The following is a 13,732-nucleotide window of genomic DNA, read 5'->3' on the forward strand; positions in this document are numbered from 1 at the left end:
GAATGGCAACAAGAGCTTAACAACCCTCGTGAGACCTCGTCGGCTTCCCTTAACTCAAAGTCCTTCTGCACCCTACGTGTGCCCTGAGGCATACCTAAAATGTCTAATTTTACAGGCCTGAAACGCAGCACTTGCACATGAAAGGAGATACAGTCTGAAGGATCTAAGTGCTCACGCGCTACAAATGGCAGAAATTACAGGGAGAACTGCCAGTTTGGGGCAGGACACCGGACTGAGTTGTACGCGTTGCTAAAAGTCAGCCTGACCTATCACTGGATCTGGGGACAGGAAATACTTAAGATAGCTAAAAATCTACAGGCTGATCTTCAGATCCGATTGCAGAACTAGGTATGAAGATCAAGGCAGGGAGATAAGTAGATGAAATATCTGTTACCCACAATTAACCTACGGCTCATCCGCTCATCTGTGGAAGCCGACCGCATGCACACACAACCCGTCCTGATCCCGGGACAACTCACACGAGCTCAAACCCAAAAGCACGGGCACAGGAGCTGGGCTAGGAGGTGGCAACTCGTTAACCCCCACCAACACCATCATGTTTGACAGCATCCATACCTCGAGTTTTCAACCACATAATTAATACATACATCCCTGGAGCGGGATACAAAGGATTGACAAAATAGGAGACCTTTGTGCCACCACGTACACATTCTCCGCTCCTGCTAGAAGCGCCTCAACTCCATCAGCACATGAACAAATGGGATGAACACCAGCAGGCTCTTGTTAATCGGCCCCGAGTAACCCATCACACCAAGTGCAGCTGACTGAGTCCTTCAGCAGCTTACTTTGCCTTAAGAATTTACTTCACCCAGTTCTCAAGCCAGCTATAATTAAACTCAGGCACACAGCTACGAGACAATAACCGAAGGAGACACAATAGGAATCACAAGGCCATCAGCCCAAGATACTTTCCCCTTCTCTCCCTGGCCTTTCTGCAGACGCCTTGCCTGATCGACTCGCACCAAAAACCGGGACACATGGTGAGAGCGTATCCTCAAAGAGCATTTGCCATTTCCTAGTAAACTAGCAGCACGAGGCAAACATAAGCTTGTTATTAGCGAAGAGCAGAATCTGGGCCATCTGATGTTTTAAACTTACTTATTAATTCAGCTGCGGCTGGTAAAAGCACAATTCTAAAAAAAACGTGTGAATTCAAATCACCAGTTCCCCATCTAATGCACTTGCATCACTTTCTACTGCAGTGCAGTTTAATTAAATGGTTCTCTCCATAAATCCACTTTCCCCAGAAGTCTCATTAGCCAAATTAATATGATGCATATAGAGCACTTAACCCTTCAAAGAGACTAGTTTAAAGACAAGCCTGGCTTTACCTGGCAGCTGAAGCATCCCTCTAACCAATTCAGAAGGCAGAGGGGCAGACCCCGCACACGAAAAACAACTCGCTATTACAGAGCAACCATAGGAGAATCATCCCACACCACATCCCACGATACCTCCGAGTCTCCGGAATAAATACGTAAGATAAAGGAGACAGGGAACAATCTCCCGGTTAAATACACAGTGAAATCTGAGTCAGACCTCTTCGGGAACAGCCACCGACAACCCCATTTGCCATAACACAAGCCAAAGCATACCCAAAAAGTGGGAGAGTGCCCAACCCCTGAAACACAGACCCAGTTACCCAAGCAGCTAGCCAGCTTGCCAAAAACACCTCCTTTATTTGGGTTACGCTAACAGGTCACTCATCTCCTGTTGGCATCAACCACCCAGCCGAGTTAAAGGGGTTGAAACATGCCTCCCATTACTATTACCAGCCCCAACCCTTTTGTACAACACTTCCAATTATAGCAGATTCAGAGGTCATATCTCAACAGAACATGAAATACATTGCAAAAATATGAATTTTAACTCCAAACACCAACTTTTAGAAGAAAAGGCATCTCACGAGTCTCCCCTCCCCGCTTCCCTCCCCTCGTTACCAGCAATGTCTACAATTGCTCCCATTTACAATAAACAATTTAAATGCTTACACCAGCATCCCATAAACACATAAATAGCTTTGCCTAACCGTTGGCTTGGCTTTCCATATCAACATATACAAATAGTATTCAGGGTTAAAGCAGTGTTAATTCAAGCAGTTCATGAAGTCAAAATAACAGCTCTAGCTCGCCAAGCTGAAAACCTTTAGTTTTATCCGCACAGCATCTTGCCCCAGGTCGGCAGAGAAACCTCACGTCCGTTAACGGGAACCCCCAAAGCAAACACAGAAGCTACATCGAAGAGTCCGTTCCTTCGCTCCCATCCCCAGAGCGGATGGAGCAGCACGTTCACCGAAGCAAACACGTTAGTAAAAGTTAGTAGGCTGGAGAATCAAGAAGAAGGAAAAAAGAAAAAAGGCGAACAACAAAATCATCTTCTTTTACATTACAATTGAGTTCAACCTCTTAAGCCCCCTTACCTGTTTTAGGGATTTACACAGCTCTTTGCCCCAGGAACAGACACCTTGCAGAGCACAACCATGGCATCCTTTTGTTGAAAGGCACCTGCAGCCTAGCAATGATCCTGCATGGCTGCAGGACAGCACTAGGTTCGTTATCCACGGGAGGTTAAAGTATGTCAAGGCAATCAGGGCAAGCTTGCATTTCAAGGTGTCTTCATCTGCATGTCACATTAATTCTAACAGACCGGCAACCATAACACGAGAGGTTTCTGAAGCCAACGATGCAGCAGTGTTAGCTTCCTCTTGATGTCTGCGGTTGTCAAATGTGCCCCGAAGTCTCCTGCGGCAAACATGGAGTTGTACTCCTGCACTGGAACAGCCTTCCACACCTCAGGAGCCCCCAATACAGGAGAACGCAGCAACTACAGCACACAACATTTTCAGGCCGCCTCCATTTTTTCCTCTCACCATCTGTACTACACAGTGAGGCGACTGCAAGCAAACATGCAGTCGTACCTGGGACACGATCAGGGTGCATGCACATCCGAGGCGTGTGGAACCATTTGCTTCAAAACCGGTCAAAATAAGGCACTGAGACACCAACGCAAAGGTTTTAAATTACCAACTCTAGCTCTCAGGAACTCTTCATCCATTCAGCACTAAACCCATCACTGCATAACTGCGGAAAAGCCCCTGGAGATGGAGGAGCGCCTCACGTATGTCAGGAAAGGCTTTATTAACATCATTTAAACACTTTTAAGGACTCATTTCTCTTTTTCTTTTGGCAATTTGGTGCAAAAGGTTTACGTGCAAGATTCAAAGCAATTTCAAACTTTTTCTTCAAAATTAAAAAAAAAATAATCAAAACTAAAGCCAAACATGTTGGGTGAACAAAATAAATCAGAAACTTAAAATTCAGGAACTCCAGCTCTTCAAACCAGCGAAGCCCCAGACTTGTACACCGTTCTGAGACGCAGGGTGGTGCTTCCCTGCTTCTTGCATGCCAGCATCAGCACCGCTTCCTCGTCAAGGTGAGGAGTAAAGCAGCAAGTGACCCCCTTTTTCACTGCAAACAAAGGGGGTGCCACAGCAAGACAATCAACTAGATTTCTTCAGATTTGGTACAACAGGCTGGTCAACGCGAAAGTGTCGGTCTCCCTGTTTCTTGCTCAAGACCCACAACTATCAGATCAAACATTGAGCAGCAGCAGCAAGTAACCCCTCCGCTGCAAACAAAGGGGTCAAACGTTTGTCGTCAATTCACTTCCAGGCAGAAAAACCATTTTCCTCAAAAGAAACAATTTATTTAGAATGAAACAAAATCAGCTCAACTGTGAGCGCATGTTTGAGTGACAGCTACTTTTAAGCTGTGTGAGCCATAAAAAGGGTATTCCTTTACTTTTCCAGCAATCTTGTGTACACAGCACAAAGCAAAGAGGTCATTTTTTTTCCACTTAAAACACGGGCATTGGCATCACAATAGCAGATACACAACTTTTTTTTTTTTAAAGCTGCCATTTTAGTAAAATGCACAAATACTAAACAGATAAGCTTTCTTCCATCAAGAGGCCCATGTAAATTCCACATAAGCCACAGCTTCTCTTCCCAAAGGTCCATTAGAGCTTGGTATCCCATGCTGTTGTCTTCTGCAGTCCACCAGCTTTGCTTGCAGGAGGAAAGAAAATGTTATTTCAATACAAATGTATACAACAGATTTTTTTCCCCTCCCTACATTATACAGATGAACATAAAGAGCTACAAGGCCTTTCTGAACATTCTACTTGGACTTCAAAAAGCACCAATACCACCCACGGGCATGAAACCTTGAGATGAAGTCACCTTCTATGTATAGATGCATAACAAGTAGTGCAGGGCTTCTTTTTGGACCGAGGTTAAACTAGGCTTACAGTACTGATGATTATTCAACTTTCAGTAACAGTTAATGGGACACATCAAAATAATTAACCATGAGAAAAACCAACTGAATTATTGATAATTCGGTTGACTTTCCTCAAAGAATATTTCCTGAAGGCAACTTATCAACAAAAATACGAAATGTAGTGTTACACGTTTCTCTTTTGTTCTCATTTTACTGCGTAATTCTAATAGCGGACAACTCTTAATATTAAAGAAAAGGTCAAATCAAAGACACACCTAATGTAATTTAAAATTGTTACTATTCAAGTAATATTTCTCATCCATCATTTTCACACAATCAAAACTGCATGAAGTTGAATATTCAATTAACCATTCTCCGAACCATACGGTCTGCTTTAAGCCTAATACAAAAATCATCTCATCATTCAGTTTATAAATCATTGGAATATTCATCCTTCGGTGCTATCTGCAGAAAGTAATAAAGGGGGAGACAAAGGGGAAAGAACCCCAAAAGCTCTACAGTCACATGGCAATAATTTCTTCCACTCTTTGTTTCTGTTCAACAGGCGTACAGCAGACTCCCCAGGAGTACTGCCCTCAACACTGTTTTTCTTCAAGCCAGGAACTATGATTTTCCAAGCCATTTTTCCCTGAGTCCTCAGAGTTTTTGAACCTGTCTTCACAATTTTGATTCACTCCTCCTCCCCATTAATACTTAAGGCCTTTCACCTCAGTTACCATCAACCAGATAGTTCCCCAAAACCAATGCAAGAAATCTAAAGCTCTCTTCTCCACCCTCCACAGGGGGCTGAGCAAGTTGTCACCAAAACACTTCAATCCTTTAATATCCTGGGGGAGGGGGGGAGGAGAGAGAAGGCAAGATTTGTCTGCCGGGCACATAATGCCCTCCTCTCCCTACGATGCTTACAAGAATGCGTCGGTGCTTGTAACCCAGGAACCTGAAACCTCTGGCGTTGAGGGTAACCTCAGTGCTCGCGCCACAGTCCCAGCGAACAGCAGACCAGTTGCTAGACGGGAGCAAACAAAGCCGCTGGCCGCAGCCAAGGAAGTTGCGTAAAGGTTCCAATTTAAAAAAAAAACAACAAAAAACAACTAAAATCTTAAACAAAAGTATGAGTCATTTGAGGTTCTTTCCCCAAAGCATAAAGCACAACTATGAAATGATTCAGGAAAAGGACATCCTTTTTCCACGCTAATTCAACAAACTAATGAAATATAGGAACATCAGCTGCACACAACGTTAGAAGAAATACTGAGCTCTCACTAGAGCAACGTAATGCCAAACAGAACGAGAGAGCTAAAGTCTGCTACATCTGTTTTGCTCTATACAGAAGTGGTATTACACATGGACTTCTACTCGCGTTCAGCCCTGGCCAAGACGACTTTTAGTGGACAGTTACTCCAATGGTGCACGCTTCAGAGCCTAAGAGAAAAGCACAGCCGACCAAGCTGTACCAGCCTTGATGGCAGCATGTGAACTTAAGTGCCGGCAAAAAAAAAAGTTGCCAGTCAACTATGTTTTGACATTAAGAACCCTCAAAGGGTGTTAAAATCCTTGCTTACAAAACAGAGCAGCAACCACAAATAAACCAGATTTAAAGAAGCAGGTACTCCATTAAATAAGGAACCAGAAAACCTGGAGTCAAATACAGCCTCGCCTGTTCCTTATTACCCTCCAGCGCAGCACAATTTTGACTCATAAAAGCCTGTGGCAGGTATAACCACCGCTATATTACAAGGAAAAATGGAAGTGCACCTAGGATGCTCTTTCCAAAAGGGTTCCCACACTGAGTTTGCTTTGACAAGCTACGTTGACCCCAAGTTTTATGGGTTTTAAAAAACAGGTGCCTACTGCGTATCAGCGTAACAAACACTGTTCTCAGCAAGTTTTAGGGTTGAACACAAACAACGTTAGTGCTTCTTTTTTTTTTGGTTTAGGGCAGATTTGAATTCCCAGCGGTTCAAGTTTCTTTTCTTGAAAACTCTGCGCTTGCAAGTGACTCACGTCACATGCAACAAGAAAACTCACTTCAAATGCAAGCAGCGCTTCCAAGTGAGTTAGCAGCAGCGTTGGTTACCTGCTGACACACAACAGACACCTGCTAGAATTAAAACAGACATTCTTTGCAATAAGTGGTAAATACACTGTATCTTCTAAAACATATAGTCATTTGCGTTATCGGTGTCATTTCGAAAAATTCTCATTGTTAATAGTAAGATGAACAGCTGAATTCTGCCATCTAAGTCTATTACATTCACGCTGAAGGACAACAACCCAGAAATCCTGGATTATACCCTCAAACATTTAAGAGCATTAAATGAGGCTTCTAAGTTTCCATTTAGAAAGAAAAGTAGCTATAAAACCAAAACCTGTTTTCAAGATACGCTGCCACATTCAAGTTCTCAGTTCACCGCGATGCTTGGGATACTACGTCTACTCATTCCAGTCAGATAAAGGAAATCAAAGCCCACTTAAACCAAAGCACTCTCTGACGAGTGGTTCAGTAAAGCGGTGCGACAGAAATTCATATAATTGTGACAGTGAATCTCAAGCAAGTACAGTCCCACTTCAGAACTGCTGTGCCCATAAAATACATTCAAGACATTTCCTCCTTCATGTACTATTCCGCATTTTGAACTCGATTTTTGCGTCGTGCAAGTTGAAACAGAAATCAATTTGTCCCTGTATCAGTTGCCCAAGGAATATAGCGGAGGATCGACCGAGTGAAGCAGCATCGCTTTTACATTGCCCGAGTCTCTGAAAAACATGGCTAAGTGCAAGACTACATTCTGGGTTTAAGTGCAAGATTACATTTTTGGGGCCTGTAAATAGATACAGATTTACACTTCAGTTTAGAAGCTAGCTGCAACATCCTTTCGGTTGTTAAACAAAACAACAGGGATTTAGATCCCTTCTTCCCTCCTAAATGCCTGTATTAGCAAGGTGGCCAAGACAGCTGGAGAAAAGTGCCCAAAAGAAAATGAACTAAGTTCTTTGAAAAAAAGAGCGAACTGTTTCCTCCTAGAATCACAGGAACAAGAGTTCAAACCTCTGCATCTCGGAATACTTTTAATACTTCTCCAAGATGCTAAAACCACTTTATTCCAGATGCCTCTAAAATTATAAACCTCATGTAATGCCCACTGTACTGTACCTGAAAAGTCCCTAGCAGACAGCAGTTTCTTGCTATTAACAAAGAGGTAAAATGTTAATGAGAACTTTTATGTAATTAAATTATCACAGAATTAAAACCATCTCTGGAGAGAAGCACATTTGCTCAGAGTTTGCACTGTGGAACCAGACCCCACTGTACCTGCAACTCTTTGAAAAAAGGCAGTAAAAACAAAAAACCACAATATAACTAAAGTTATTCTTAAAGCACCTCCTTTTTTCTTGCATACCAGAGTAAGCACAAGACATTCATGGTTTGTAACAAAGTCCTCAGCTATTTACCAAACATTGTCACTGCTACAAACCCAAAGTGCATATATGGGATACAACAGAACTCAGAAATAGGAGAAATACACCTGTTAAAAAAGCATACTTTCAGTGCATGCATTTTGAGGGGCTGGATGAAATTATCAAACACCCAATAAAGGAATTAAATGTTCTGCAGTGTACCCGAGAGCAGGTGCTGGTCACCTGAAGGACATCAACCTTGAGCCATGCAACTCAAAGGGAAACCATTCAGGCTCCTGAGGAAAGGGATCACGCGTGCCGAAGGGCCGCTGGCCTGAGGCCGGCACAGCATTTCAAGGACTCGAAAAATGAGTTGACACCAGTCCACTAGGAAGTATGTGGTTTTCCATTTAAACTACTGAGTGCTTTAAATCTGGTCTTTTAGGTTTGTAACTCTATCGAGGATGAGCTATTGAACTTGCTTGAAAATACATGAAATGAAAAAAGGACACGAATCAAAATTAAGAAGATGGGAGTTTGTTCTTCCCCTCCCCACCCCCCCCACCCCAGTTTTTGTTTTTCTCTTTTCTTTTTTTTATGTAAATCAAAGCAGGCCTAGCCTCCCTGCTATCCCCACTGATAGGGGATTCTCAAAATATCCTATTCACGCTAACAGCTAACCAACCTTTCTGGCTTCTAACTTTATAGAAAAATGTAGTAACAGAAAAACGGGCAGGGAAAGTCACCTACAAACAAAGATCTAATTTAAAATAATGACAGGGCTGGCTAAGGCTGTATCCCATAGCACCTGGCACACGCTGGAGGGGCTGTGTGGAGGAGTAGGCAGGGTTGGGTACAGAGAACACGAGGGCCTTAGGACGCCCCACGGACAATGATCATGACCAGATAGTCGTCCTCTGATTTGGCCAGTGCCTTGGCCGTGGAGTCCAGGAATTGCTGGGAGAAATCGCAGGGCGGAAAGGCGTGCAGGACCCCGCTGTTCTCCTTGTCTTTGTTACCCCCCACAGGGAGGCTGATCACCCCAGCAGCCTGCTTTTGCTTTAGATAGGACACCAGATTCCTGAGTGGCCTCTGGGTGGAGGTGGTGGCAGCCTCGGCAGCTCCAGCTGCGGAGCGGTTGTCTGATGCACCAGGCACAGCCAAAAGGATGGCATAGCCATTGGGACCGGCCACTTTGATGCGACGATTGACCTCGTCCAGCTTGGGCTGGTCCAGACGAAGACGTTGGGTGATCTTGAGCTGAGCTACTTTCCCACCAGTCGCTCCCTCCACGAGGAGACTGCTGGCAACACCGAGGTCCCCCTGAAGCAGATGCATATTGGACGGGAAGTTGCTGTTCTTCAGCAGAAGCATGCCCTGCCAAGCCAAGCACAGCTTGGGGGCTCCCCCGGCCTGCGACGCTCCATCCTGCTGCTGTTTCTGAGGAGGAGGTTTGAGGCGGGAGCCTCCGCCGCCTCCTTCCGTAGCGCGCTCATCCTTTTTGGCTGGACTTTTGCACTCCTGCGCGACAGCCGCCGCAGAAGCGCGATGCTTCCGCTCCCGTTCGGCGGAATTCTTGCGGTCACGCTTTTCGTTCTGACCCCGCTCCAGGCTGCCCCTGCGCGATTCCCGGACAGGCGAGGGCCGCTCCAACAGGAGCAAGCGAGAGGACGAGCGCTCGGGGTCACTACTGTAACGCTCCCTCCCTCCAAGGAGCTCGGGGCTGCGGTCCGGTGGAGAGGTCGTGGCTAAACAGTGACGCTTCCGGGAGGAAGAGGAGCGCTCGCTGTCTGGAGAGCGGTCCAAGTGCCGGCCTCCATCCTCTGCTAGTCTCCGTTTCCTAGGCTGATCCCTACTACTACTGCCCAATTCCCTCTCCCCTCGGTCCCGCTCCAAGGACCAACCATCCCGGCGGCGCTCCAGGCTCTCCAGCGGGTCATAGGCAGCTGCCCGATTACTCCTATCCCGTACAGGGGGTGGGGGTGGCACCCACTCTGTCTCAGGATAAAGGTCTCTGTCGCGGTCTCTATAGAGTAACGGTGGCGTCCTGTCCCGGGCCCCCCGAAGAGGATCAGGTGGGGCTCCCCGGTGAGCCCCAAAAGCAGCCGCCTCCGCCACGAGCTCGTAATGAGCAGGGGGTGGCAAGGGCAGAGGCTGCAGGTAGGGCTGCTGGTACCGATGCTCAGTGTCAGCAAAGTCTACGCGGAGCCGGCGATCTGGCCCACCCAAGGGAAAACCGCGCATGTGGGTGCACGCTGCCTGCGCCGCGTCCAAGCTCTCATACTGGATATAGGCCCACGAATCACCTTTGCGGTAATCGATAGTGCGAATGGTGCCAAACCGATCAAACTCCCTGGCCAGGGCAGCGAGGGGCACCCAGGGCCCAAGGCCACCCACCCAGAGCCTGGTAGTCGGAGTGGCTTTACCATACCCAATCTTGATGGGGTTGCGCAGAAGCACCTTTCCTGACATGGCCAGCTTGGCCCTGTGTGCCATGTCCAGATTTTCAAATTTAAGAAAACCATATGTGCTGGTCTGCCCGCGCCCCGGCCTTTTGATGTCCACCTCGGTGATGACCCCAAAACGGTCAAAAGCTCGGCGTAAATCTGACTCGCTCACGGTGATGTCCAGGTTGCCCAGGAACAACGTGCGGTTGGCTCTCTGGTCATCCTCGGGGCTTATCTCCTCCTCGCCGGCAGCTCCAGCACCCCCTCCTCCTCCACGAAAACCCCCAGCAGCCGCCACACCGGCCACCCGCTCCAGCCCATAGGCCGGCCGCACTCGTGCTTCGTAGAAACCCCCGTAGTCCCTCTCCCTCTCCAACTCCCTGGGCAGAGGGGGCGGAGGCGGCAAGCGGCCCAGGGCGAGCTGCTGCAGCCGGTAGTCTCGATAACCCAAGGCCCCGCCGCTACCGGCGGGTGACAAGGCCCGCTGCGTCGCCCCAGCCGGGGGGTGCCGTACAGCCGCCGCGGCGGCAGCTGCCACCCCTACGGCTGCCGTGCCGTAGGGAGACTCCTTGTCCAGCAGCGCCGGGGAACGGCTGCTGCGCCGCCGGCTGCTCCCTCCGCCGCCCCCGACGTAGACGGCCTCGATTTTCAGCGGGCGGTCGTAGAGCACGAGGCGGCCGCGGGCGTGCTTGGCAGCGCGGGCGTCCTCGGGCCGGCGGAAGTTGACAAAGGCCACACGCTCGTCGGCAGCGCCGGTGCCGGGCGGGAGGCGGCTGATTTTGACGCTCACGTCGCCGAAGCGCTTGAACTCGTGGAAGAGCCCGTCCTCCACCGCCTCGTCGCTCAGCGCCGAGCCCAGCTCGCTGATCTTCAGCGTCTTGTACTCCCCGCCGCCGCCCGACTCGGAGGAGGAGGAGGACGGGGCCGCTGCCGGCGCCCGGGACTCACCCCCGCCGCCGCGGCTGCTGCTGCTCCGCGACGCTTCCGCGGTTTTGCCGCTGCCGCCGCCGTAGCCGTGCCGGCTGCCCCCGCCGCCCGCCGCCGCCGCCCCGGCCTCGTACTCTCGGCTGCCGGCGCGGCCGGCCTTGTCCGGGTGCGGGCCGCGCCGGCTGCTCCCGCTGTTGCTCTCGTTGGAGGCCGCCGCTGCCGCCGCTTTCCCGCCGCTGCCGTTAGAGCCGCCGGAGCCGCTCGGCTTCTTGCTGCTCCGCTCGCCCCGCGCCGACGAGGAGGAGGACGCCGAGTCCTCGCCGCCCCCGCCGCCCCGCGAACGCTTGGCTTTGGCCGGCGAGCGCTCCTTGCCCTTCATGGCGGCGGGCGGCGGGGCCCCCTCCCGCCCCCGGCCCTGCTCCCGCCGGCGGCCTCACCGACTGACTGACCGCCGCGCTCACGCACCCGCCGCCATCTTGGAAGCCGCGGCGGCAGCGAGCCCCGCCCCGCCGGCGCCCATTGGGCGCTCGGCGCCGGCCCGCCGCCCTCGTTGGCCGCCGAGCGCGTCACCCCCACCCCCTCGCCCCCGCCGGGCGGAAGGCCCGCCCACTCCCCCTCTCTCCCCTTTTCTATTGGCTCAGTGGGCTGCCCTTCCGCCGGCCGGCCTCGCGCGCCCGCGAGGAGGGGGCGGGAAGAGCCGCCCCCCCACTCCTCCCCGCCCCGCTCGCTCATTGGACGGTTAGAAAGGGCGCGGCCTTCTAATTGGGGGCCCTCCTGTCAATCGTAGCAGTTCAACCATGGGAGGACTTCCCCTGCTCATTGGCCATTGGGCCGAACTTATCTCCTCCTTCTGATTGGCTCTCTTACCTGCCAGTTATAATGGTCCTGCGGCGGCCCCGCCCCGCCCTTCCCCATTGGTCCACTCGCTCAGACGCGGGTTCCCATCGTCCCTCTCAAATTCTCGCGAGCTGCTCTTCCCCCCCCCTTTCCTCATTGGTCACTGGTAACCTTTCCTGCGCTGCTCTGATTGGCTGAGGTCTACGCCGCTCCCGAAGAAGCGCGGGCTGCTGCCCAAGCTCCACTCTCTTTTTATCATTGGACGAGAAAAATCTCCCCAGGTATCTGATTGGATGCAGTCAGATAGCTTGCGGATAGGCTAAAGAGAAGCTCAGTCACGCTTGCTCTGTCTCTGATTGGTCGCAGCGGGGAAGAGGGCGGTTCCCCAACAGAGTTCGCCGTGCGGCCGCGGCTGAGGGCTCAGAGCGCGCCGGGCTGCGGCGCGGAGCGGAGGGGTGGGGGTTGCGTCCTCCGCTCGTCTCCTCAGCCCGTAGCGGCGCGGGAGCGGCCGGGGGATAAACGTCACCGGGGTGGGCTGGGGCTCACCTTCGCCGGAGTGAAGGGCGGAGGGGGGAAGGAGAGAGCGTTCAAGCGGGTCGCGACAGCTCGGCCTACAGTCAGTGCCTGTTCTGCCCTCCGCCTGTTTCCTTGTACGTGTCCGCACCAGGAAATACACTGAGACACCTCCCGGTGCGGCTGTGGGAGCCCCCCCAGCGTGCCGGGGTCAGCCCCGGGGCCAGGCCCTCCCTCCCGGCTGCCGGAGCCTGGGGAGGAGCCGGAGGCAGCGGGGCCGGGGTCTGCCCGCCCGTCACGGTCTCGCCTCGCCCTGTCGCTGCCTCACTCCAGGCGTTCAAACCGTTTGCAGTATTCCCCATTTCAAACGTCACAGGAAACGTTAGTTATGCTGATATATTTTTGCTTTCACCAGCATTCTCATCTTTCACTCGGGAGCTGGAGCTCAAGAAGTGGTTTGGGATGGAAAAGAACAGCTTTGGTTTGGGTCTTCCTCCGAGGCAAAGGGTGCGGAGCTGCTGTGACCTCCAGGTCAGGGAAACCCAGTCCCCATGGAGCAGAAGCGGCTCTAATCCGTGTGTCTTGTGAGGATCCCGCTCCCCGCGTGCTGCCGCATAGGCCTCTGTTCTCTTGCTCTTCTTTGCCTCCCCTGCTCTGCCTGTGCCTGGAAGTGAAGGGTGAGAAAGCTGTGGCAGGGGTGGACCCCGCCATCCCAGGTGGAAGTGCTGGCCCTGCATCCTGCCATCCCATAAATCACCCTCCAAACCCTAATTTCACACCCCGCAGGGCTGTGCTGGAGAATTATCCGTTTGTTCTTCTTGGCTGCCATCGAAACGCATCGAAATCCAGCAGTACCTGAGGAGAAAAAAAAAAAAAACAAAACTCAAAAAACCCTGCAACCACACTGCAGTAGGAAGAACTTCATTTAACCCAGCGATGCTACGGCCCCCCTGAGCCATGTTTTATAATCGCAGCCTAAGTGGTTTGAAATAAGGAGAGCAGAAAGCACGATGTTCCTTCGCTGTGCCTCTGAGTGAAATGTCTTCGCATCTCTGTGTCACCCCATGGAAATAAGATCGCTCCCCAGGAACGTCTTAATCCAATGCAGGCAGAATTGAATCAGATTTTTTAATAGTGGTCCATTAGACTGCATTTCTGCCTGTCATATCATCTCCTTCTGACAGAGATGGTACACAGAGGCTCCTGAAATTGTGGGTGGGTTTTCAGTGGTGGGTAAATAGCTGATGTCTAAATATAGACCTAGGAGTGATAGAAATTGTGTTTGAA

At 50.8% G+C, this 13,732-nt stretch overlaps 1 protein-coding gene across 2 annotated transcripts; it reads right to left on the reverse strand.

Moving 5' to 3' along the window:
• Positions 1–3,575: 3,575 nt before the first annotated feature.
• On the reverse strand, positions 3,576–11,659 carry RBM15 (RNA binding motif protein 15). Of its 2 annotated transcripts, XR_012039555.1 has the most exons (2): positions 5,229–11,659; positions 3,576–4,087 (listed from the first exon to the last, which is right to left on the reverse strand). XR_012039555.1 is itself a non-coding variant. In XM_072844903.1 (1 exon), exon 1 carries the CDS (start codon positions 11,472–11,474, stop codon positions 8,595–8,597), a length of 2,880 nt encoding a protein of 959 aa, XP_072701004.1. In that variant the 5' UTR covers positions 11,475–11,659; the 3' UTR covers positions 3,580–8,594. The 2 variants fall into 2 exon arrangements, 1 of the variants encoding a protein (XP_072701004.1); XM_072844903.1 differs by having other exon boundaries at positions 3,580–11,659.
• Between the last annotated feature and the right edge of the window lie 2,073 nt (positions 11,660–13,732).

This window comes from Ciconia boyciana, chromosome 23 (assembly GCF_034638445.1).
Source record: "Ciconia boyciana chromosome 23, ASM3463844v1, whole genome shotgun sequence".
NCBI lineage: Eukaryota > Metazoa > Chordata > Aves > Ciconiiformes > Ciconiidae > Ciconia > Ciconia boyciana.

Bases quoted from the DNA above. Each gene is read 5' to 3' on its own strand.
- RBM15 (XM_072844903.1), bottom strand. From the start codon at position 11,474: ATGAAGGGCAAGGAGCGCTCGCCGGCCAAAGCCAAGCGTTCGCGGGGC.